This window comes from Scyliorhinus canicula, chromosome 18 (genome assembly GCF_902713615.1).
Source record: "Scyliorhinus canicula chromosome 18, sScyCan1.1, whole genome shotgun sequence".
Classification (NCBI taxonomy): domain Eukaryota; kingdom Metazoa; phylum Chordata; class Chondrichthyes; order Carcharhiniformes; family Scyliorhinidae; genus Scyliorhinus; species Scyliorhinus canicula.
The window spans coordinates 39,662,603-39,689,312 of NC_052163.1; the positions used below are offsets into that span (position 1 = coordinate 39,662,603).

At 47.5% G+C, this 26,710-nt stretch overlaps 1 protein-coding gene across 1 annotated transcript in view; it reads left to right on the forward strand.

Moving 5' to 3' along the window:
• pik3r5 (phosphoinositide-3-kinase, regulatory subunit 5) overlaps nt 1-26,710 on the forward strand; it is a 120,471-nt gene that overhangs the window by 14,707 nt on the left and 79,054 nt on the right. Inside the window, exon 2 of the mRNA XM_038777263.1 lies at nt 12,995-13,101. Coding sequence (XP_038633191.1) covers nt 13,008-13,101 — 94 coding nt within the window. The 5' untranslated portion in view covers nt 12,995-13,007. The remainder of the gene's footprint in view (nt 1-12,994; nt 13,102-26,710) is intronic.

The following is a 26,710-nucleotide window of genomic DNA, read 5'->3' on the forward strand; positions in this document are numbered from 1 at the left end:
ATATCATCCAAATGGCGTCAGGGGAAAAACATTATCAGCCTTTTTAATGACTGATGTAGTATATGTTACTGTTGGGTGCCCATACGGGAAAGTTTCCCTTTACCCCTCCATTTCCTTGCTGTATCAATTTCTCATACTTCCTGATTTTTGTTTTAGCTTTGTTTTCCCTCACTGTAAACCACTGACCAGCTTTGAAGCTTTATGATTTCCTTCAATTCAACAAAACTTATATAAGGAGCAACGGAGGGAGTCCACACTGAGTTGTAGAGGAAAATGAAACTTACTTTTATTTGACATGGTAACTATTATACACAGCTCCAGTAGTTCCATACTGAGTCACTCTCGTCGGTCCCTGACTTACCAACTCTATTTATACAAAGGCACATTGACTTAGTTAAGGATCGCCCAACCCCTTATCGAGGAGCTCGTATTCCGCAAGCTCCACAGGGTAGTGGATCTTCCGTACCCCTTAAGACCCATGCGGGTTATAACAAAAACCTAATTTATGGGATGCACCAGAATTCCCTCAAAGAGCCCTGTTCCACTTTTTCACTATTTTGGTAAATTGATGAAGTGTTTTGTTTTAATTTGTCACTTGTATTCCCTCACACCTCTCTGGGGGTGCCTTTCCTGCCCGCTGCCCTCTCTTTGGGCCATGAATATTCTGGTTCTAATGGCCACCTGGAGTACTGCTAAGAGTGGGCCTCTATAAAGCTGGCAGCCCTCCCATGTAATGGGGGCTGTCCTGCAGCTGGAAAACTGCCAGTTCCCCCTGCTCAATGGCCCCTTTTTTGGGGGCCATGGTTCTTCAAATCAGCTGCCCACATCATGGAGCTGGCCAACCGCCTGCCAGCTGCCCGCTGCTGGGGACCTTCACTGGTAGCGAGATGGTGTCAGGGGGCTGCTTCGACAAGGCTCCCCACTATTTTATCAACTCTCTGCTCCCATTTCCACTACCCTGCAGCCAGTAAAATTCAGGCCTTCATTGCTGCAGACTATGTGATCTAACACTGCATTTTTGCATCTAAATTGAAGGAGACTGGAAAAATTAAGCCAAGAAATGTAACAACAAATTAATATAAAGCTTGAACAGTTTATTATGGTTTCATTCGCATGTTTGATATGTATGCAAAGCTTAGACAATGTTGTATTGTTATTGAGTGCATATTGTGTGTCAAAACCTGAAATTACTCCAAAAGGAAGTAGACTAAGATTATTTTCATTAGAGGGTGTCACTCCACTTCATTCTAGTGTCAGGTCAAGCTCTGCTCTGGACCCAAGCTGAATTTACTCCAGAACCGTAGCAGTGAATGTAACTTTAGATAAACTCCAGGGATTGAGTAACTGCTTCTAATTCTCCTATTATTCATTCAAACCGTCTTTTTTTGATGTTATATGGATCTTTTTCACGATGCCTTTTCCATGCTGCAGTAATAGCACCTGACCTTACAGAATGTTGGATCATGATGCACCAAGACCTTAGAGATAATGAAATGAGAATCACCATCCCTCATACAATATTTGACAGTTCTGTGGGGAGACTTATACTCCAATATAGTAGCAGCATATGGTTGGTGAAAATTCGAATCAACTTACAGCAGAGTTATAAACAGTTATAGCCTCAGATTGTTGTAGTAGGCGAGATGAGTGCAAGAATGGAGTTAGAATGCACTGTTCTGAATGTATTTTCTGGACTATTACCTTATTGCCTGATGAAATATTCAAGTTCTTCAAATGTTTCATCTATAACAAAGCATTCCATAGAATTCCGTGCAGAAGGAGGCCATTCGGGCCCTCAAGTCTGCACCGACCCTCTGAAAGAGCACCCTACCTAGGCCCACTCCCCTCTCCTATCCTCGTAACCCCATCTAACCTGGACATCTTTGGACACTAGGGGGCAATTTAGCATGTTCAATCCTCTTTACCTGCACATTTTTGGACTGTAGGAGGAAACTGGAGCACCCGGAGGAAACTCGGGGAGAGAGTGCAAAAGCCACACAATCACCCAAGACCGGAATTGAACTGGGTCCCTGGCACTGTGAGGCAACAATGCTAATCACTTTGCCACTGTGCCACATATTCTCCACATGTTTAAAGGTGTACGAACTTCCTCATCGGTATAGTATTCCTGTGGACTCACTGAAAATATATTGGGCGTTATTCTCCGCTCCCTATCAAAATCGGGATGGCCGTCGTGAAAATTGGCCGACCTTCACGACAGCCTCGGGGCCCGCTCCCCGCACCTAATTCACCCCCACCCAGGGAGCTAGGATCGGGCCCCCGTCGTTCCCGGCCGTGGCCTCGTTGTGCCGGAAATGACGCGGAAACAGCGCTTTTCTGATGTCATCACCGCATGACATCAGCGCGCAGACGGCACGAACCCGCGCATGCGCGGTGCTGTCTTTCTCCACCGCCGCCCAGCAAGACGTGGCGGCTTGATCTTGCCGGGCAGCGGAGGGGAAAGAGTGCGTCCGTTTTGGACGCCGGCTCAACGATCGGTGGGCACCGATCGCGGGCCTGTCCCCTCCCGAGCACAGTTGCGGTGCTCCCGTCCCAAACGGTCATCTGGTCGACCGTTTCCCGAATGCAGTGACCAGGTGTGGTTGCTGCCGTGGTGAAATGGGCGTGAAGGGCCGGCCGCTCGGACCATCGGGCTCGGAGAATCGCCGTTCGCCGTGAAGCACGGCGAGCGACGATTTTTCCGAGCCCGGGGTGGGGGGAATCGCGGGGGGTGTAAAAAATGTCGGGAGGCCCTCCCACGATTCTCCCACGCCACGAGAATTCCGCCCATTAACTATTTGAAGTGGGCATTTAGAATGACTTAGAATGTTCATGTACGAACGTGACTAATCAGAAGGTTCACTATCAACTGCATTTGTGAGGTGCAGATCTTCCCAAGCATGGTTTGAACTGTGGAATTGTCTCTCCCTTACTTTACAATCTGTTAAATCTTTGCTGCGAGAAAGTGGCTTGCCTTGGTATCACTTTGGTTAATCTTTACTACATCCTCTCTAAGACCTGTATATCATTCTTGAAGTATGGTGCCCAGAACTAAGTGCAGTACTTCAGATGGAGTCTGACCAAAGCTTTGTGCAATTGAATAATAACTTCCTTCACTTTTTTTTCTCAAGGAAATTGGAATACAGCCAAGCTTTCAATTATTACTTTTGATTATGTTTTGTATCTGTGTGTGCGAAGTAAGAGATTTATGTACGTGGGTACCTAAATCTCTGCTCCGTTACTGTCCCTAATCTCTCACCATTATGGATATGTTGTGATTTGTCTTCCTTCCATCTAAAGATCTCTAATTTCCCCTCAGTTTACTTCTGCAAAGGTTTGCCAACTCACTTAATGAGTCTTGTCCCTTTGAGATTCCCAGCTTCCATTTACAAAATTTCCTGAGACTCCTCAGTTAGTGTCATCTACAAAGCTGGATATACAATTCTCCATTCCTTCATCTAAATCATTGTTGTATTTAATGAAGTTTAGATCGCTGGGAAATACCACATGTCACATCTGTTAATCTTAGTGATCATCACGAATTGTACATTTCAGACCATGTTCTCCATTCCTTTGATGCTGGATTATTAGGTATTTCTCATTTTCTCTGCTTCACCATCAATATCCACTCCTTCAGTCAATGTATTGTTAGGAGCTAGATATAGCTTTAAGTAATTTCTATTTGTTTTAGTGGGTATTGAATTCTCCCAAAGGGAGACAAACAGCCGACGCCGTAGTGAAACCCTGAGTGTTTCACTCCGGTGTCGGAGGCTGCTCCTCGCCCTCTATTCTACCCCCCCCCCCCCCCCCCCCACCCCCCAGGGGGCTAGGAGCGGCGGCGCGTGAATTCCGAGCGCCCGGCCTTGATGCTTGCGTCAAAGCGGCGCGCCGGGAATGACGCAGCCTAAGTGACATCAGTCGCGCATGCGCAGGTTGGCCGGTGCCAACCCGCGCATGCACGGTTGCCGTCTTCCCCTCCACTGCCCGGCAAGACTTGGCAGCTTGATCTTGCGGGGCGGCGGAGGGAAAAGAGTGCGTCTTTTAGAGACGATGGCCCGACGATCGGTGGGCACCGATCGCGGGCCAGACATCTCCTGAGCACGCCCGTGATGCTCGATCCTCCCTCCGTCCCCCACAGGCCCCACACACACCGCTCGCGCGCTGTCCACGCCGGCAGAAACCAGGTGTGGTTGGCGCCGGCGTGAACCGGTTGGGTTCGGCAGGCCGCTCGGCCCATCCGAGCTGGAGAATTGCTGCTCGCCATGAGAAACGGCGAGCGGCGATTCTCCGAGTGGCCTGTTGCAAAACGTGACACGCCATTTGGGGGGGGGGGGGGTGGGAGAATCGCGGGGGATGCCAGGGCGGCGTGGCGTGATTCGCCCAGCCCTCCCGCGATTCTCCCACTCGGCGTGGGGGGGCGGAGAATCGCGCCCCTCAAGATATTGCTTTAAGTAAGCATAATTTGTGTTTCTGTATTTGTATGTTAAGGGATAAAGAAGTTTCACTTCAAATTTCCAAAAGCGAACAAAGGGAATTAAAAAACTGGGTTATAGTCGAGTAACAGCGAGGCCATAGTGGAAAACAAAGCTGTTTTAGTTGAGTTGGATAAAGGTAACCCAGAAGTAAGGAGTGTTTCACAGGAACTGTTGGAACAGGGATAGGAAGAAAGATTGCAGAGAGCAGACCCTGAACTAAAGAACAGAAAAGTCCCAGAAACCAGGGAATGGGACAGAAGAAAATTCCTGGAAGACTGTGAAGTCAAGGAACAAAGGAACAGGAACCTTGGAGAAAAGGTTCTGTTGCGTAAAGTTGAGAGTGAGGAGCACACAGGCTCCAGGTTAAAGATAGGACTGCAAGCTGCTAACCTGGGAATAATGGCTTGCAGGAAGCCAGAAATCACAGGTAACCCAAAATTTGATGATACCTTAATGCGTCTATTGAAGCAATGATGTTCTGTTGGATTGGCATTGTTTCTAAGGGATTGTGTGGAAAGGAAGTTTGAATGCACGTGACAATCCAGGGGAGGAACATCAAAAGAAGATGTTGAAACCCTGGAGGTGGATCCTTGGTTAAGACATCCAAGAGAAAGAATCATTTGAGAGAAGATTCTGAGGTTGTTCTTTGAGAGGGTCTGATTCCCCCAAGAGGGAACAAAGTTCCCTAGCAAGCGCGTTTAACTGTGTGTTTCCCGGCAATCGCCGTGAGTCATATTGAATAAGGAACCTGAATGGAGGCCACGCCGCCGACGCTGCACATAGTCCCGTTTTGTACTGTGGAGAGCTGAGCTCATAAGATGGCCCCATTGTGATAGAGATCCCCCGAAACAATCCCCTCCCCAACACCCACACTGGGCAATGCCAACCCGATCACGAGGGCGCAGAAAATACCAGCTTGGCATCTCGACAGTACCAACCTGGCAGTGCCCATGCAAGCTCGAAGTGCCAGTTGTGCACCTTGGCATTGCCAGTCTGGCACCCAGGTGACATTGCCAGGGTGTCAGGCTGGCATTAACACAGTATCCAGGTGGCACAAAGGGCATGCTGCTGGGGGCCTCCGATCCTCTTGGAGATCCCCATGAGAGCCATTCCGTCTGGTCCCCGTTTGTGGGGACCTGTGCTGAACGGCGCTTACCCGAGGTCTCTATGGTAAAGGGATAAAATCCCAAAGCCTCAGGCACCTCGGGAATCTGCACATTAGAGTGAGGCTTACTATCTCGCTCTAATATGCAGATTTGCTAAAAAAGTAAAAAGACATTGCAATGTCTTGCGGGATTACGGTGAATCTCACAAGGCATTGCGAGCCGGATACAATCTGGGAGCAGAGTCTCCTGGCTTTCAATGCCACACTGCACAAGCAGATTTTTGGGCCGTTGGATCGCGCCCTCAGAATTTTTTTCAGCACTGGGGAGTTGAACTGCGAGATCGGCCCACTATTTTGAAAGGGTGCCCTGATCTCTAAGTGAGCATGTCGGTCCACCACACCTCCCATTCACAGGAAATGTCACTCCCCATATGCATAGATGCTATCCCCCCAAGTGAGGACACCCCGCTATGGGTCTCTGGGGGCCTATTCAGACCCCCGAAGGACCCTTTCATGACCCCCCTTCCAGGACCCCCACCCATTACCCCCCCCCCAACCTCTCGGGGGGCCCTACGTACCTGTCCTGCACACTCCCACCCTTCAAGTTCCCCCCTCCACTCTCCTTTCATGGGCACGGCCTCTCCCTCGAGCCTGGACCCTTGGCAGTGCCACTCTCGTGTCCAGGCACCCTTGCACTGCCAACCTGGCCTTTGTGCAGTGGTCCTGCCAACTTCGCAGTGCCAGGGTGTCAGTGCCAAGATGCCAGCTGTGCAGTGCCAAGGTCCCCACATTCCAGAGGGACATCCTGCACTGCCCCTGACCACTCAGGGGTCTCCGATGGTGAGGGAGACCCTTTAGGTGCCTTTCCGCCTGGGCTGCGTTCCTGTGGACCAGCATTGATCGGTGCCCAGCTGCAGCCTCCTTGGGGAGGCCAGTGAATCGAAGGAGGCCGGTAGATCCTGGGTAGGTAGGACTTAAGTAGGTTTGCGACCTATTTTAGTGAGCACCGTTTGGTCCCACCCGTTTTGGGCGGAGGTCCGATTCCAACGACTCGCGGGACTTGGGTGAATCCCGCGAGGTGCAGAGGTTGCCGGGAGGTCGGCGGGACGCCTCTCCTGCAATTCTCCGGCCGTGTTCTGCTCTTGCTCAAGCTCAACAGTGCCAGACAATCGCACCCGTGGTTCATCTTTTCTAATTTAAGAAATGTTTTATTCTTTTGTTAAAGTTCATCAGCTGACTCCTGTGACTGTGTTCAGTAGCCACCATCCATGTGTCTAAACAAAAAAATAAAAGATGGGACCAGGTTCCAATCCATGCTCTGACTTGTCCAGTAGTCGCATCAGCTGGGATTGTAACTGAATCCACTCTTTCTAAAATTAAATTCAAGAACCACTTCATTGACTTCCCCTTCAATGCCTTTTAAAAACCTCTTTGACCCAGCTTTTGACCTCACTCTTCATCAAGTGTTTTTCCTACTTGGCATCCTCTTTAATTTCTTGTAAAGAAGTCAGAGACATTTTTTTATATGAGGTATTAGGAAGATGCAAATGATTGAAAAAGTGGAAGCAAAAAGATCACGAAGTAAGCATTAGTTCCAGCATCATAATCATTTAAAACTTTTCCCACTTCCTGTCTCATGATGTGCAGCGGCTCAAGAGTGGATCAGTAACTTGGTAGTATCGCCACACCACAGATGCCAGTCTTCAACCAATTTGATTGATTTCCATGTGACATCAAGAAAATGCCCACTGCACTGAGACACAATAACGTCTACAAACCCTGCTCAAATTCCAACTCTAATGCTGAAGACCTTGGGCTGGATTGTCCGCAGCCCCGTGCCACATTTGGCGCGGGGGCGGAGAATCCACTCTTATGCGAGAATTGGACTCGGCGCCGCTCCCGTGATTCTCCGGTCCCCAGAGAATCGCTCGCACGCGATTTACGTGGCACGGCTGGGGGGCCATTACTAGAGGCCTTCCCAGCGATACTCCAGTACCAACCGGCTGAATTCCCGACGACGTGGTTCTAACCACGTCTGGCCAGTCGGGATTCCCGTGCAGCGGCTGCGGATTCAGTCCGTGGCGCCCTGGGGGGGCAGGGGGATCAAGTATGGGGGGGGTGGTGTGCCTTATGGCCTGTCAGGGTGGTGATCGGGCGGGTTAGATGGAGCCTTGTTAGCAAGGGAGGGGGGGGGGGGAACTGGCGGGCATGGTCCGGTGAATCAGCTGGCAAACCTTAATTTGCGACAAGAAGCCCATGAGGCCTCGTTAAGTGGACTAATTAACGTTGAATAGAGTAGCTGGCCTCGCTGGACTGCGCGCCGGGAAGCTTACGGCCATTCCCGTACGCTACCACACATCGAGATTTTTCCAGAGAATTGCGCCCAAACGTTTCAGTAGCCAAATTATAAGAAAAAATAAAATTATAATTTCACGTAAGAATTTTTAAAACAACACTGCTTTTTTAGGGGCTATATCACACTGTTGACATGAGGGCACCAGTCACAAGCCATTGTAGTTTTGCTGTTTGCAGCTTACATTGCTAAATTGGATGTTTAAAACAAAGACCACATGGAGGAAATAGTCATTTTGAGGATGTTAGTACATATCCTCCAAACATAAGACAAACCAATTTGTCATGACTGTGGTAATGCTCGAGAACATCTGCCAATGAGTCAATTGATTGCCACACAGTGTCATGTGGGATGACCTTTATACATAAATGTTTCCTGCTGTCCCTTACTTGGGACTATTTAAATATCCAGCAGCGTTGAAAATAAAATACAATAGGCGACTTGGATTTAAAGCAATGACTCACGCTGAATATTATTGTTTATACATTTAGTATAAGGAATATGAATGAGCCTAGGCATTCAACATTAATTCACTCCTTGGGGGAAGTCCAATATGGGAACTTTACAGGGCAAGAGTGAGAATCTATTCACAGAATCACAAAATTGTTACGGTGCAAAAGGAGGCCATTTGGCCCATTGTGTCTGCACAATAAACGGAAGTGAAGAGCATCACAGAATGAAAGCATGGCTGAGTTAGAAGAGTCTTCCACTGTCAAGGTTAATTGTTCCTGATTATTGCCGAGATCTAATGATTTGGATTTGGGTTTATTGTCACGTGAACTGAGGTACATTGAAAAGTATTATTCTGAGTACAGTCCAGTCAGATCCTTCCATACATGAAAAGCATAGGGCATGCAAAAAGATACACAATGTAAATACATAGACATAGACATCGGGTGAAGCACACGGAGTGTAGTACTACTCAGTAGAGAAGATGTGTGAAGAGATCAGTTCGGTCCATAAGAGGGTCGTTCAGGAGTCTGGTAACAGCAGGGAAGAAGCTGTTTTTGAATCTGTTAGTTCGTGTTCTCCGACTTTTGTATCTCCTGCCCGATGGAAGAGGTTGGAAGAGAGGATAACCCGGTAATTTTGTATGATATCAGAAAAAGGAAGTGAGCCATAGGCTTTGTGGTAGCATTCCCATCTCTAGCTCAGACTGCAAAGGTTTTGAGCACCATTCCAGATAGCCCTGGAAATTGGATTGGATTGGATTGGATTGGATTTGTTTATTGTCACGTGTACCGAGGTACAGTGAAAAGTATTTTTCTGCAAGCAGCTCAACAGATCATTCAGTACATGGAAGAAAAGGGAATTAAACAATTCAAGAAAATACATGAGAATACATAATAGGGCAACACAAGATATACCATGTAGCTACATAAGCATTGGCATACACAGGATGTAGTGTTAATGAGGTCAGTCAATAAGAGGGTCATTTAGGAGTCTGGTGACAGTGGGGAGGAAGCTGTTTTTGAGTCTGTTCGTGCATGTTCTCAGACTTCTGAATCTCCTGCCCGATGGAAGAAGTTGGAAAAGTGAGGAAGCCGGGTGGGAGGGATCCTTGATTATGCTGCCCGCTTTCCCCCGGCAGCGGGAGGTGTAGATGGAATCAATGGATGGGAGGCAGGTTCGTGTGATGGACTGGGCGGTATTCAGGACTCTCTGAAGTTCCTTGCGGTCCTGGGCCGAGCAGTTGCCATACCAGGCTGTGATGCAGCCCAATAGGATGCTTTCTATAGTGCATCTGTAAAAGTTGGTAAGCGTTAATGTGGACATGCCGAATTTCCTTAGTTTCCTGAGGAAGTATAGGCGCTGTTGTGCTTTCTTGGTGATAGCGTCAACGTGAGTGGACCAGGATAGATTTTTGGTGATGTGCAACCCTAGGAATTTGAAACTGCTCACCATCTCCACCTCGGCTCCGTTGATGCTGACAGGGGTGTGTACAGTACTTTGCTTCCTGAAGTCGATGACCAGCTCTTTAGTTTTGCTGGCATTGAGGGAGAGATTGTTGTCGTTACACCACTCCACTAGGTTCTCTATCTCCCTCCCGTATTCGGACTCGTCGTTATTCGAGATCCGGCCCACTATGGTCGTATCGTCAGCAAACTTGTAGATGGAGTTGGAACCAAGTTTTGCCACGCAGTCGTGTTTGTGCAGGGAGTAGAGTAGGGGGCTAAGTACGCAGCCTTGCGGGGCACCGGTATTGAGGACTATTGTGGAGGAGGTGTTGGTGTTCATTCTTACTGACTGTGGTCTGTTGGTCAGAAAGTCAAGGATCCAGTTGCAGAGTGGAGAGCCAAGTCCTAGGTTTTGGAGCTTTGATATGAGCTTGGCTGGGATTATGGTGTTGAAGGCGGAGCTGTAGTCAATAAATAGCAGTCTGATGTAGGAGTCCTTGTTTTCGAGATGCTCTAGGGATGAGTGTAGGGCCAGGGAAATGGCGTCTGATGTGGACCTGTTGCGACGGTATGCGAATTGAAGTGGGTCAAGGCGTTCCGGGAGTATGGAGGTGATGCGCTTCATGATCAGCCTCTCGAAGCACTTCATTACAACTGACGTCAGGGCCACCGGGCGGTAGTCATTGAGGCATGTTGCCTGGTTCTTCTTTGGTACCGGTATGATGGTGGTCTTCTTGAAGCAGGAGGGGACCTCGGAGTGGAGTAGGGATAGGTTAAAGATGTCTGTGAATACCTCTGCCAGCTGGTATGCGCAGGCTCTGATTGCACGACCAGGGATCCCATCCGGGCCCATCGCCTTCCGTGGGTTCACTTTCAGGAAGGCCGATCTGACTTCGGAAACTGTGATGGTGGGTATGGGTGAATGATGGGCTGCTGGGGCACTCGACAGCGGATTGTTGGTTACCTGCTCAAACCGAGCATAGAATGCATTAAGTTCATCAGGGAAGGGGTGCGCTGCTGCCAGAGATACTGCTCGGCTTCGCTTTGTAGCCCGTTATGTTGTTTAGTCATAGCGAATAGCGAACAGAATTGGGTCTCTAAATGCTGGTTTGGGATCCAGCAGGGTACATGTGTCCCAGCAGCATATCCACTGGGCCCCAGTGGTGCCCATCCTGTTAATCATGTCACAAGATGGAGAGGTTTAATGCACACATCAGCATAAAGAAAAGATATAATGTATGGCAACAAAAAAAAGAAAAATACATCCATTTTACCATCTCTGAAAAAAAACAACAAAAATTCTACGAAAAATATGATGGGATAATTCCTTGTATTCACGCTTTGAAATACAATCATAAATTAATTTTTGAGCTATTTTTGCTGCAACACTACAGTCTTCTCGCCGCATTTTCTAAAAGAAACCCACATTGCCAATAAACCGGATAAAAATACAGCAACTCCATCCATTCCATGTGTTTCAATGTTGAGTCTCTGGGCAACACACTGGTGTAGAGAAGCTTCTGTGGCACTTTGAACAGTAACTTCCTTATTTCCCAATTTGTCTCTGCATGTACAGCCACCAGAAGTTGGTGTCAAATTTAATCTTTAATAATAGTGAGTGCTGATTTTTACCTCACAATCTGGGCTAAGTATGCCCTTGTAACTGTTGAGGATGGATTTGCTCAAAGCTATTTGGCATAATTTGATAGTCTTAATTAATGGGTTGAGTTGAAACATGCAACAGACACACCGGCAGCATCTTCTGATCCAAATGATGGCGCACCCCTGCGTGGGATGGATTCAATGGGAAACTCCATTGACAATAGCCGGGCCAGATGTTCCCGCCCCTGGCCAACAGTGGACCGTCTCCTGCCGCCGTGAAACATGTCCTGGGTTGGTCAGAAAATCTCACCCTTAAGAGTCTGTGATTTGCCTCCATTGTTGCAACAATGTGCATGGTGGGAGGAAGTTGACACGGGTAAATAAATAGCAAGTACTCTTTGCAAAGTAATTAATTATTTCAATGGCCACTATTGTGTGAGGTTTCTTTTTAACCTTCCCCTAATCTATGACATCCATAATCAAACTGCCTCTATAAGCTGCAAAGGAAGAGATGTTTTAGTTCTAAATGGCTCCAGCAGTGTTATTGTGGACAGCCCCTACAATGGTTTAACAGCAAAGTTGTATGATTCAAGTTGGCAAAGCCCAACAATTTTAGTCTACCCTCCCGAATATGGCACAATTAAATTTTGTGTATGTTCCTATCCAAGCAGTAAATGAGGAAACTAACTCTGTTGAGGGATGTGAAGAACAACCTTTTTACCCAAAGGGTGGTGACGGTCTGGAATGAACAGCCTGGGAGGGTGGTAGAGACGGGTTGCCTCACATCCTTTAAAAAGTACCTGGATGAGCACTTTGCTCATTATAAACATTCAAGGCTATGGGCCAAGTGCTGGTAAATGGGATTAGATGGGTAGGTCAGGTGTTTTTCACGTGTCAGTGCAGGCTCGATGGACCAAAGGGCCTTATTATAATGTCCGGAAAGGAGTCCACATCGAGCCGAACAGATTGAGTCAAAGAAAAAAGATTTAACGCAACAGAACAAGCGTACAGAGCAGTTATTCTCCAACAGGAGCCCAGCTCACAGTTCATGGCCCTCCATTTTTATACAGGAAGGGGTGCCGCACCCCCTCAGTGGGGGAGTGTGTATTCCCCATAAACCTTTGGGAATATCAATCCCCCAGTCTCATAAGTAGTGTCCCATGACCTGCTTAACCCCAAGTTATGACGGGCCTCTTATGCACCATGTGATTCCGTGAAAGGATGAGCTCAGCTGTGTAACCTTCTGTGTGGACATTGTGTCCGTGTAACCATGACATCATACACCAGTTGTCTCTGCAATGCGTCACTTCCTGACTTTAGTAGCATTGCTTGAGATGATGAAATTGAGGACATTTCAAGAAAACGCCCATTGAAATGAAAAAGGCACACTGAAAAACAGAGACAGCAGTGGCGGAAAATGAGCTTTTAAAATTTGAACTCTGCATTGTTAGTATTTCTGAGACTGTCATTGATCTCTATTATTGTTATTCTAGTCTTGAGTCGGCATTTCTTCTCTATTTAATTCATGAGACAGTAATGATGTCCATAAATTTTCTTTTAGGAGATGATATAAAATGCAGCATACCTCCTGTACAGAGGATCGGATCCATCATGCCCTGGAGAGATGTTTGCATGGATTGGATAGAACCATCTCTTCTAATTGGAAGGGTGAGTCATTACATTACAAAGCATATTTTCCTATAGCTTGTTTGCACTGCTGAATTTTAAATTCACTGCCCATATTCCCCCAATGTGGATTTGCAGTAACCGATGAGATGTGACAATAGAGAGTTGAACGTCCAGCTTGCGTCTCAAATAGGAGGTTATATCTTGTGAAACTGGCACCTTTGAGAAAACGAAAGTTAGTTTATCAAACAATGGGAAGCATGGACTCGTTGCTTTGGGGAATTTCTCCAGATCACAGACATGTACTACCATGTATAGGTCGCACGGTAGCACAGTGGTTCGCACTGTTGCTTCACAGCGCCACTGTCCAGTTTCGATTCCTGTTTGGGTCACTGTCTGTGCAGAGCCTGCACGTTCTCCCTGTTTCTGCATGGGTTTCCTCCGGGAGCTCCGGTTTCCACCCACAACTCCCAAAAGACGTGCTGTTAGATAATTTGGACGTTCTGAATCTTCCCTCTGTGTACCCGAACAGGTGCCGGAATGTGGTGACGAGAGGTTTTTCATGGTAACTTCATTGCAGTGTTAATGTAAGCCTACTTGTGACAATAAAGATTATTATGTGGCCCTCATAAAGGTTGCACTGGGGTGATCTAACATAGAAAATAATAAAGACCGATGCAAGCATGACCTTAATAAGAGAAATCTGCCAAATAGGCACAATCCTTACGACACTATGTCAGACGCTAGATTTAATGTACGGAAATGAGTTCATTGTTGCTCATAGTGAAACTTGCTGATGAGATTCAGGCACGCGGCGAAACACTGTGTAACATCCCGAAGTGTCCCTACACCCCTTTCTGAAATTGACAGTGTAGCAGACATTAAGTCATTCATGAAAATTTACCAAAGGTGGCTTTTCCAAAAGGTTTCTAATTTAGAATCTTACAACTCAGAAGGAGGACACTCTATGTTTAAAGAAATTTTATTTTATTTAATCTCGAGTCATCGCCATGCAAATTGGTCTTGTCGAGTGCATGTTCAATTGCCTTCGGAAAGTTCATATGGATTCTGTTTCCGTCACCCCTTCAGGTAGCGCAGTCCAGATCGTAGCCACCTTCTGTGTCAAAAAGAAATTGTTCTCCTACCTCCTTTAGACCCTTCGTCAATTATTTGAAATCTGGTTACCAATCCAATTGCCATAAGAATTCCCCTCAAATGCTCTATCAAAATATTAATTTGCAGTGTCCCCGGTAGGCCTCCACTTAATTTTCTCTGTTCTGGGAGAACAATGCCATCTTCTTCAATTTCTTTAGATAACTGAAGTCCCTCATCTCTGTTCTTCCCTCTCCAAAGCCTTGATACTCTTCCTAAAGTGTAGTACCCGGAATAGTACGTAACACTTGAGCTGAGGCCTAACCAGTCTTTTGTAATGGTTTAGCTTGGATTCCTTGTCTTTGTGTTCAATGTCCCTATTTTGAAAGTAAGTATCCCACACATACCTTTTCTCTTCTTCAACACCTGCAGAATAGATTCAGGCCAGAATTTTCCACCTTCCCCATAGCAGGTTTTCCTATGGCGGAGGCATCTTGCCATTGGCTGCCAACGAGATCTCCCAGCCCTGCCAATGCTGATGGCAAATCGCGTGGCTTGCCCATCCGACTTCCAGGGAAGATGCAGTGGAGGTTGACAATGGTGGGACCAGAGGATGCCGCCGGCGGGAGGTTGGGGGGTGCGGGGGGGGGGGGGGGAAGGGGGGGGGTGCGGGGGGCGGGGGGGGTGCGGGGGGGGGGGGGGGGGGGGGGGAAGCGGGCACGCGGGCACCTTCCCTATTCTATTTGAATACCATGTGGCCAGGAATGGTTAATTCCCATTCCTGCCCGTGTTTGCACAAGATCTCCATTATCTGTATGTGCCTGGAAGGAAGTATGACACTGCAGACTGCTAACCCAGGTAAAAGTGTGACCAAGGTTGTTTTAGAGCTACTTTTTCTCATCTGGATTTTCACATTTGGTTCGTGTGTTGGATGTAATTTAGTGAAGTGAAATAATTTGATTGGCCCATATGTATTGTAGGCTTTTGTGCAAATCAATATTTTACTATATTTTCAACATCTTATTACATTAAAAATGCTAGCAAATGCAAATTATTCTTGCCTACAATCACTGTGTCGACCATTTACCACGTCTTAGTCTTTTTACATTGCTAAATGGGCTAATATATTATTCTCTCAAGTCCCCTTTAAGAGAATTTTAAACCATTAGATATTAGGATTGGCTATAGAACCATAAAATTCCTACAGTGCAGGAGAAGGCTATTTGGCCCATCAGGTCTGCACCAACACGGCACACACACACACACCACACACACATACATACACACACACACACACATACACACACACACACACATACACACACACTAACATATACACGTATATATATATATACACACACCCACATATATATACACATATACCCACACACATACACATACACACATACATGCATACAGACACACATACACACACTCCAAGGCCGAAACCCGGGTCCCTGGCGCTATGAGGCAGCAGTGCTTACCATTGTGCCACCCTTTATATCATACTTAATATGTCTTTGCAATTTTAATCTATCTAGGCTATTGCATTAATGCTTTCTTTAAAATTTTGCAATCTCACAAAGGCAAATAAAATCTTTTAAATAGTGTACTGGCATCCATACAGGAATCTATGGTAAGCAAAAGGAATGTCAAGTTCTCTCTTCCAGAACAGTATTTTGAAATAGCCTATTTCACAACGCCATAAAATGTTCTCACTGGCCTCTCAAATCATTATAATTTTCTCGATAATTTAAATTTTGTTGTCCTTTCTGTAAAGGTAAAGAAACCCATATTCAGCACAAAAGCAAAATACTTCCTGATGCTGCAAATGTGAAACGAAAACAAAAACGACTGGTATTACTCAATGGCTGTGGCAGCATCGGTGGCGAGAAAAACAGTGGGCGTGATCTACCCGAATGGGAGACCCATAACGGGTGGGTTTAGCCGGGTGTTTCCCAGTGTTCGGAGCACCAACAAACCCTACACTGTCGACGTTCAGTCAGAACAGGGTTTATTTCTCCCCAGAGAAAGGGGCAGGCTTGCCAATAAGGAGCGGGATTTAACTAAATGGGAACGAAGTCCCAAAGTGAGTGCGTTTCCCGGTGCTCGTAGCGGCGAGAAACGCCACCCTATAAAACGGCACTCGCATCAGATAGGGGGCCTCAGCGGGGAACACAGACCCAAGGCCGTACATAGTCCTCTTTGTGCACTGAGGAGCTCCACTCGCCAGAATTCTTCAGTGTAGCGATAGATTGCGACACCATTTTTAAATGGCGTCCCGAGCATTGGAGACCCTGATGCAATACCACCCCAATCCCCAATGCACAATGGCAGTGTCCCCCGGTCTCACCCAACCCACGCACAGGACACGCGGGCCGGATATCCACAATGCAAAAAATGCCAGCTTGGCACCTTGGCAATGCCAGACTGCCATCCTGTCTGTAGCATTGCCAGGTGGGCACCATGTCAGTGCCAGAATGGGTCAGGATACCACCCTCCCAACGAGCATACATCTGGGGTCTCCGATTCCCTGGGAGACCCCCACAGTGCTGTTCCGTTTTGTTCCCATTTGTGGAGACCAGTACTGAAGGCGCTTGCCCGAGTTCTCCAAGGCATAGGAGATTGATTCCAACACCCCAGGGAACTCAGGAATATGCACATTAAAGTGAGACTAGCTGTTGTTAGATCTCACAAGGCTTTGCAAGCTGGATATATCTGGGAGAGGGGTCGCCCGGCTTCTATTGGCCACACAGCGCCAAGGTGCGCAGCTTTTTGAATGCAGTGTGGCTGTAAAATCGCGTCCATGATCTTCCACCCTTTGCCATTTTTATGAAGGGGGGAGAGTGTTGCGCTGTCATTGTGAGGGGCGGCATCTCAACACGCTGGTACGTCCGCTTCACAGAGTTGATGGCACGGTAGCACAGTGGTTAGCACTGTTGCTTCACAGCTCCAGGGTCCCAGGTTCGATTCCCGGCTTGGGACACTGTCTGTGCGGAGTCTGCACGTTCTCCCCTGTGTCTGTGTGGGTTTCCTCCGGGTGCTCCGGTTCCCTCCCACAGTCCTAAGATGTGCAGGTTAGGTGGATTGGCCATGCTAAATTGCCCTTTGTGTCTAAAAAAAGGTTTCACCGGGTTACGCGAATTGGGGTGGAGGTGTGGGCTTAAATAGGATGCTCTTTCCAAGGGCCGGTGCAGTCTCGATGGGTCGAATGGTCTACTTCTGCACTGTAAATTCTATTCTGTGATGTTGATCAGTGGGATCTTTTTAAAGGCTGCCCCAAACTCAAAGTGAAATTAAAGCTTCCAAATAACAGACATCAGGATCCTCCCCCCCCCCCCCCCCTCCCCCCCCCTCCCCCCACACTTGATGACATGTTTCTCTCCCCTGAACATAGATCCCTGGCCGTGGGGCATCTACAGGCCCCACACCTTCAGACCCCACATCTTGGCACTATCCCCTGGCACGCTGGCAATGCCAACCTGGATGTGCCCTTGGGAGCTATTTTCCAGCCGTGTTGTGCCCGGCGCAAATCCCATTATATCAGGACAATTCTGGGAACTAAAATGGGATTTGAGCCAGGCATCAAACAATTTATGATGTTCCCAGGCCCTTCCAGTAGACGTAATCAGGTTCATGCCGAGCTATGGCTTGAGCCTAATTACCATTAATTTAAATAGATTAATAGGTTGGCACTGGCAAGTTGACAGGGGCAGTGCCAGGGCATTGCCTTACAATCGCCGACCACCTGGTGGCTACAATGACTCCGAAACACCCCCCCCCCCCCCCCCCCCCCCCCCCACCACTCCCACCAGCATGGTCATCACGTCTGGTCTCCGTTGATGACTTGATGTCAGCGGTTGGGAAATTGCACGTTCCCCGAAGATTCGGCGTTAAGCCGATTTTGAATATTAAAATCCATTTCAATGAATGGTACTCGGGTTCACGCCCTCACACATTTTGCAATAATAACATTTCAATTTATGTTTGTCCAATTTTCTTTTCAACACAATTAAGGGGCAATTTAGAGTAGCCAATCCACCTACCCTGCACATCTTTGGGTTGTGGGGGGTCTCACTCCCACAACCCAAAAAGATGTGCCGAGTAGGTGAATTGGCCACGATAAATTGCCGCTTAATTGGGGAAAAAAAGAATTGGTACTCTAAATTTAAAAGAAATAATAAATAAACCGTAAGCAAAAGGCATGCGTGTCTGGCTTGGGATGACACGCTCCAGTTTTCCTTTGCCTCACTGTCAGGAAAAATACCTAGCCTTGGCTTGCCACCACCCCCCAGTATAGCATGCTCAAAATTAGGAACTTATCATGTCAATGCAAATCTGTCACCACACCATCGCATGATGCAAATGGATTGTTGCGTTGGTCAAAACTGTGGGATCAACAAGAGAGAGAAAACATCCATTTAAATTAAACAGACTGTGCCACAAGTAAAGCAGGAAATGTTGGAGAGGAACAACAGATCACTCAGCAGCTGAAAGAGAAGGGTGGGTAGAATATTGTCCTGTTCTTCTCTAACATTATTGTCTTTCCCTCTCAAATTCAATCTGCTATGTGCTCCTTGAATTCTTTGCTCAATTGTACTTCCTCCATTTTCTCTGGACTAGACCCTGATTGCTTATTCTATTGTGCACTCTCTGTTCATGTACCAATTGTAGGTGTGCAGAGAAAAATAGGCTAATTTCTGAATTGAGATAACATACAAATGTGATTTGACTAAACACACCCTGCTATAGGTGCACCACCTGCTTCATTCACATAGTCCTTCCTTTGTTTTTTGTATCCTTTGTAATGGACCTAAGTCGGAACTAGAAGGAGATAGTATGCATAACTTGACAATACATACTTTAAATAGAATTAGTGTACTCAAATACACAGCTGAACAATGGTGTTGGGTGAGAAGTGTTTAATCTTACTTTCCTGCACACAATTTCAAATGTTGGCCTCATAAGATGCAATAGTTTCTAAGGAATAGTATTGCAACAGTTTATGTACTTAAGTAAAAATAGTTTTGAGAAAACAAAAGAAGATTAAATAGAAATAATAGATATTTGTGTTTTTCATGTTAAATATAATAAAATCGTTGTAGAAAGTGGAGACGATTGCAAACAAAAGGACCAGAACTAATCAGCATGGATTTTGACTTCAGGTAGTACAGCAGTAGAGCAATAATATCTTAAAGCCCTAGCCCCAGATGATTATAAATTTCAAATGGTTTACTGCAGGGTTTTTTGACAGAGTAGTTAAAGGGAGATTATGCGCCCATGCCGTTTATATGTGGATTACCTTGAAATTCTGAAAAAATGTGGCAGATGCATTTGCATAATCTTTTGTGTTCCCTAGCCATCTCCAGGGCTTTGTGGCCAATGAGGTACCTATGAACAATAATCACTGCTATAAACGCAGGAAACGGAACAATCAATTTCACAGCCAGGTTCCACAAATAGCTATACAATAATGGCTTGATTTTCTTTTTTTTTAAATATTTTTATTCTCCTCCTTTTTTGCATTTTCTCCCGAATTTACACCCACCAACAATAAACAATAATCAGTAACAAATATGTCAATCCCCATAACAATAACAACGATCCCATCCTCCCACCAACCCCCAAACATCAGCCCGCATGTTTAGATAAACAAATGACAAAAAGGAATCGGGGATTACGCGTAATCACCCTTAATACACACAGCCCCCTCCCCCTAACCTTCCCACCCATCCCCCCAACTAATTTTCGATGTTATCCAGCTCTTGAAAGTGCATAATGAATAATGCCCATGAGTCGTAGAACCCCTTCGTCCTTCCTCTCAGTTCAAACTTAACCTTTTCAAGAGTCAAGAATTCCAACAGGTCCCCCCGCCAAGCCAGGGCACAGGGTGGAGAGTCTGCTCTTCATTCCAACAGGATCCGCATTCGGTCGATCAACAAGGCAAAGGCTATGATATCTGCCTCCGCATCCGTTTCCAACCCTGGCTGGTCTGACACCCCGAATATGGCCTCCCGGGGACCCGGGTCCAGTTTCACATGCACCACCTTGGAAATTACCTGAAAAGCCTCCTTCCAATAATCCTCTAGTTTTGGACAGGACCAAAACATACTCCTACAAAGAATCGGCTCATCCTCGCCCTCGTGAGGTGTGCTCTGTATACCACCTTCAGCTATATCAGCCCCAGCCTCGCACATCAGGTGGAGACATTTACTCTCCGGAGCACCTCACACCAGACCCCCTCCTCTATAACCTCTCCCAACTCTTCCTCCCACTTTGCTTTGATCCATTCCAGTGGCGCCTTATCCTCTTCCAGAATAGCTCTGTACACCGCTGACAGTACCCCCTTCTCTAGTCCCCTTGTCGTCAGCACCTCCTCCAGCAATGTGGAGGCCGGCTCTTCCGGGAAGCTCTGTATCTCCTTTCTGGCAAAATCTCGAACCTGCATGTATCTAAACATTTCTCTCCCCCCCCCCCCCCCCCCCCCCCCCCCTCTCCAGCCCACACTTCGCTTCCAGCTCCTTCAGTCCTGCAAACCGACCCTTAAGAAACAAATCTTTTAGCGTCTTAATCCCCTTCTCTTCCCATTTCTGCAAATTTCCATTCCATTTCCCTGGCTCAAATCTGTGGTTCTCCCGGATCGGCATTTCCCTCGACCCTGCCCCCAACCCGAAGTGTTGGCGAAACTGCCTCCAGATTTTCAATGAAACTATTATTACCGGACTCCCTGAGTATTTCCCCAGAGCTATCTGGAGCAGCGCCGTTGCTAGTGCTTTCAGCCCCGACCCCCTGCACAAACCCTCCTCCATTCTGACCCACTGGGAATCAACCCCTCTGACCCAGCTCAGCACCTTCTCCACATTCGCCGCCCAGTAGTAGTACATCAGGTTCGGAAGACCCAAACCCCCTACCTGCCTTCCCCTCTGTTGTGGCACCTTTCTCACTCTGGGCACCTTCCCTCCCCATAGGAACGAGGTCATCCTTCCCTCAATCTCCCTGAAAAAAGCCTTTGGCAGGAAAATCGGTAGGCATTGAAAAATAAACAGAAATCACGGCAACACGTTCATTTTAACCTCCTGTACTCACCCCGCCAGTGACCGAGGGAGACCATCCCACCTTGCCAGATTGGCTTTCACTCTCCCCATCAAACTAGAGATGTTGTACCTGCGAAGCCTCCCCCACTCCCAGGCAACCTGTATCCCAGATACCTAAAGTGAGTCCCTGCCCTACGGAATGGCAACCCTGCCACCCCTGCCCCCACACCCGGCCGAGACACCACAAAATACTGACTCCTATCCAGGCTCAGCTTGTACCCCGAAAAAGAGCCAAATACTCGCAGTAGCTCCAATATTCCCCCTATCGACACTCGGTTCCGACACATACAGCAGCAAGTCGTCGGCATATAAAGGACACCCTATGCCACAACCACCTCTGTTTCCTTCCCTTCCGCCGGTACCATAATGACGTTCAAAACCCTCCTAATGTTTGAAAAAGGCGGCCTCCCTCTCACGAACCCCATCTGATCCTCACCTATCACCTTTGGGAGGCACTCCTCCAGCCTACCCGCCAGTACCTTCGCCAATACTTTTGCGTCCACATTCAGAAATGATATGGGCCTATACGACCCACACTCCGTCGGATCCTTATCTTTTTTTAGCAAGAGTGAAATCGATGCCTGTCTCAAAGTTTGTGGCAACACCTCCTTCCCTATCGCCTCTTCAAACATCCCCACCATCAGGGGTGCCAACTTATCCTTGAATTTTTTTAGAATATTCCACCGGAAACCCATCCGGCCCTGCCCCCTTCCCCAACTGCATCCTCCAATCACATCCTTTATCTCCTGCTCCACTATTGCTCTTTCTAATGTAGCCCTGTCCCCCTTCCCTAACCTCGGGCACTCCAACCCATCTAGAAATTCCTGCATCTCACAGTCTCCCCTGGGTGGCTCTGACCTGTACAACCTCTCGTAAAATTCCTCACAAACTTTATTAATCAGCTCCGGAGCCACCACCAGCTTCCCGGCCCTATCCCTCACCTGGAGAATTTCCCTTGCCGCTGCTTCCCTCCGGAGCTGACCTGCTAATATACGCTCCGCCTTATCTCCATGTTTGATAAACTGCACCCCTCGCTCGTCTCAGCTCGCCTTCCTGGTGGACAGTCGGCCGAAGCGTGCCTGTAGTTCCTTCCTCTTTTCCAGCTTCGCTGCCTTTCCCACCGCAAAAAAGTTGATCCACGAGTATACCTTATGGACTGCTGAGAAAAATGAGTACTCACGTTCCCTTGGGTGCAGGAACCTCCAATGGTTCCACCATTAGCCCAGCCAGCGCCTTCGCCCCCCCCCCCCCCCCCCCCCCCCCCCCCCTCTGATGGGACCAGCGAGTGCAGCCGTGATCTGTCCAACCTTGGCTCCTGCACCAAGTTTCAGTACCGCCCCCACAATCAGCTCGTGTGTGTCCAAGTCGGGAATGGCCCCAACCACCTTCCACCTTCTTCGCGAATCCCACGTCATCCCAATTGGGACCGTATACACTTAACAGCGCCACTAAACTCCCCTCCAGCGCCCCTGTCACAGTCACGTATCTACCCTCTGATCTGCCACTACCTTCTCCATCTGGAAGCGTATCCTTTTGCTGACCAACACCGCTATCCCTAGAGCCCTTCCATCAAATCCAGAGTGAAACACTTGACTAACCCAACCCTTTTAAGTCTCACCTGGTCCTTCACCCTCAAGTGAGTCTCCTGCAGCATTGCGACATCGGCTTTCAAACTTTTAAGATGCGCAAGCACCCTAACCTCTTGACCGGACCTCCTAGCCCTCTCACGTTCCACGTGAATATCCTTACTGGGGATCTCTCACCGCCCCCCCACCTTTCTTATGCACCATCATCATACCATTGGGACCTGCCTCATAAGCCTGATCCGCCCCTGTTCATTGTTAACACGAACCCCTTCTCCCCCATCCCAAGAACCCTTTCCCCTTGCAAAAACATCTCCCAGCATCAATCCCTTCCTCCCCTCTTGCTCGCCTCGTAGGCCCAATGAAGCCTGCTATCCAGGCTCCAACGTCCGCAGCCCTCCTCTCACCTGACCTCCGTTCACTACCTGACTTTAGTCAGCTAGCACGGGTGGCTCCCCCACTGAGATATATCGTCCCCTTCCACCCAGACCCAGAGAAAGAAAAAACAAAACCAACAATCCAAACCATACAATTCACTAAACTAAGATATAACCGTCGCAACACAGAGCGCCCACCAACCCAACCATTAACTTTAACTCTGTAACAATGCCAAGAGAAGTAAATTACAATACACATCATTAAAAATAAAGTTGTAGCATTTATACATTTTCCAGCTTCTCAAACACAGTCCACATTCTCTCTTCCAGTTCTGCTCCTCACGTCTGTCCCAAGCCTTCTGCCCTCACGAACGCCTCAGCCACCTCCGCTGTCTCAAAATAAAAGTCTTTGGCGTTATACGTTACCCTCAGCTTCGCTGGGTACACCATACCAAATCGCACCCCCTTCTTGTACAGTGCCGCCTTCACCTGCCCGAACGCCGCTCGTCTCTTTGCCAACTCAACTGTCAAGTCCTGGTAGATCCGAACCGCAGTACCATCCCACTGCACCTCGCGCTTCTGCTTCGCCCAGTTTAATACCTTCTCCTTCATGCAGAACTTATGGAAGCAGATAATTACTGCTCTTGGCGGATCGTTCACTTTGGGCTTCGGCCTTAATGACCGATGAGCTCAGTCTAGTTCGTACCAGGAGGGGTCCTCACCCTCTCCCATCAGCTCCGCCAACTTCTTAGCGAAGTATTGAACTGGCCTTGGGTCCTCTGTCCCTTCGGGCAAGCCCACAATTCTCAAATTGTGCCGCCTTGAGCTGTTCTCCAAGTCCTCGAGCTTTGCCCGGAGTCCTCTGTTGACCTCCACCACCCTCGGCAGCTCATCCCCCATCGAGGTGACCTGGTCACTGTGCCTCGACGCGGCCTCCTCCACTTCCTTCATCTTATCGCTCTGCTCTCTCACCTCGACCGATGTCCTTGCCATTGCCACCCTCACCGGGGCGATTGCCTCTTCCACCACTGACTTCAATGCGACCACTGTCTCCTTCCTCAAGGCCTCCATGTGCCTCGCGAACTGCTTTTCCAGCTCCACCGCCATCACCTCGGTCATTTCTCTACCGTAAGTAGTGCGGCCCCGCCTTGTGGTTCGACTTCCGCCATCTTGTCAGCACTTTTGCTCGTCCTCTCATTCAACGGCGACCCCGTGTTTTCTCCTTTCTTCGACGCTGTTCTTCGCATCCTTTCGCGGCTTATTGTTTTTCCTTTCTTTTCTTTCCCCTTCCACTCTCCTGTCCTTCAACAATCTGAATTTTTTTTTGAAAAAAACAATTTTTCTTCCTTCACCCAACAAAAAAAAGGGGAGAAAAAAAAACTTTCACCAAACTTCTTTAAACCTTCTTTCTTTTTCCTCTACATTCCCCCAGAGCTCCCCTGCGACCAGACTTCAGCCTTCTTACTTCATCCTAGGTGGGAGCCATCCGATGTGGGACACCCCACCTACATCGTGCCCTGGCCTCGGGCTTGCTGCCTCGGCCTCCTTTTAGCTCCGCTAACACACTGGAGATAACTCGCCTGTGCTTCTTTCAAACAGGGCCCTGGGTTCCTATGCAGGGACCTTGGTTTCATGTCTCATCTGAAAGATAGTCCTGCGTCATGGCCCCCAGAAAGGTTATGGGCCCTACTCTTCATGAAGGTCAATCATTCAGACCCTTTAAAATATCAGGAATGGAAAACAAGAGATCCCCGAGATCAGTTAATCTTGTGTAAATAAACATTATCAAATTGACAGCAGAGATCAGACAGCCTGAACTGTCAATCAAACAATGTGTTTTAAGGAGTGCAGGTGTTTCAACAAATATAATGGTTGTATGGTGTCTCAGCCAAGCCTCATTATGTATACTTGGCTGAGATCCTTTACAACCATTGTAATACTATGGAAAAACCATAGCTTGTCATAGAAGGCATTTGGGGGCCATGGGGGTGGATGGAATGGCAGAGTTTAGCGTATGGAGCATGATGGACCATGGGGAATCATGATGCGGGATGGATGGGGCAAAATTAATGTTTTCAAGGTGAGCAGGGGTGTGAGGGCTGGAGGCCCTTTGTGTTTTTATTTTAACTGGGATGAAATTCCACTGCACCAAAGTAGACCTTTAAAGGGCAGCACGATAGCACAAATGGATAGCACTGTGGCTTCACAGCACCAGGGTCCCAGGTTCGATTCCCCACTGGGTCACTGTCTGTGCGGAGTCTGCACATTCTCTCCGTGTCTGCGTGGGTTTCCTCCCACAGTCCAAAGACATGCAGGTTAGGAGGATTGGCCATGATAAATTGCCCTTAGTGACCAAAAAGGTTAGGAGGGGTTATTGGGTTACGGGGATAGGGTGGAAATGAGGGCTTAAGTGGGTCGGTGCAGACACGATGGGCTAAATGGCCCCCTTCTGCACTGTATGTTCTATGTTCTCTGTTCTAAAGCAGCCTCCTCCATACCCAACAGGCCCTGTGGCTGTCTCCTAAAACTTTCCAGGTGGGTTGGCCCGACACCAGCCCACACCTGCTCCCACCTTGGCAATGAAGATCACACCTTTGCGGATGCTTTCTCCTGAGGTGGACGGGCCGAACTGGAAACTTTCCCAAGTCCCACCCCCCACCTTGATGAAAATCCAGGCCAATATTTTGAATAATGCCATTTTGAAATGATGACGCAAACAATATTGATGCCCATGATTAATGTAATTTAAAATAATGATAGCAGTACAAATATATAATTTAAAAATTCTCTTGCACATAACGTAAAGTAACAAGAACTTTACAGTCAACTCCGTCACTATGATTTCTTTGTAAATTGATATATTCCAGATAACATTTTGCATTATGTTAAGTTTTCAGTGAATCTATATTCACTACATTCTGATCAAACCACAATGACAGTGGGTGTAAGATGGGGAATTTGATAAGTGGATGAGATGTACACACATTTGCAACTATTGAACAGATAAGTACATAATTTACCACCATTTTTGTCAAATGTTATACACGTTGTTTACCAAACTGCTATTTTAAAGTGTGCATCCTCTCCACTTTTAAGAACACATGTGGCCCTGTGGTATCTTTCACTATCTCCATTTCCATCTCCTCCTCCTCCGCACAAACAACAAAGCGAATATGTGCTCATCCTCACAGAATGTGCTGAAGGTGCAGATAAATTTAACTAGCCTGCAAACCAAATGTTGCAAAGACTGATTATAATGGCATATTAACATTAGCGCTTCAATCAATTTCTTGCCTAAAGAGACTGCTGTACAGCTCGATTGATTCAACCTCTCCACTGGACCCTTTCTCAGATCATTTATATATACTTATTTGACTAGTCTTGTTCGGATGTTTTCTTATTATCGGAACAATGTACAATATAGGTGTCTCAGCAGAATGTTGACTCAGCAGATCATGGGTTGAAGTCCCACTCGAGAGCTTTGAGTGCTTAATCCAGATCACAA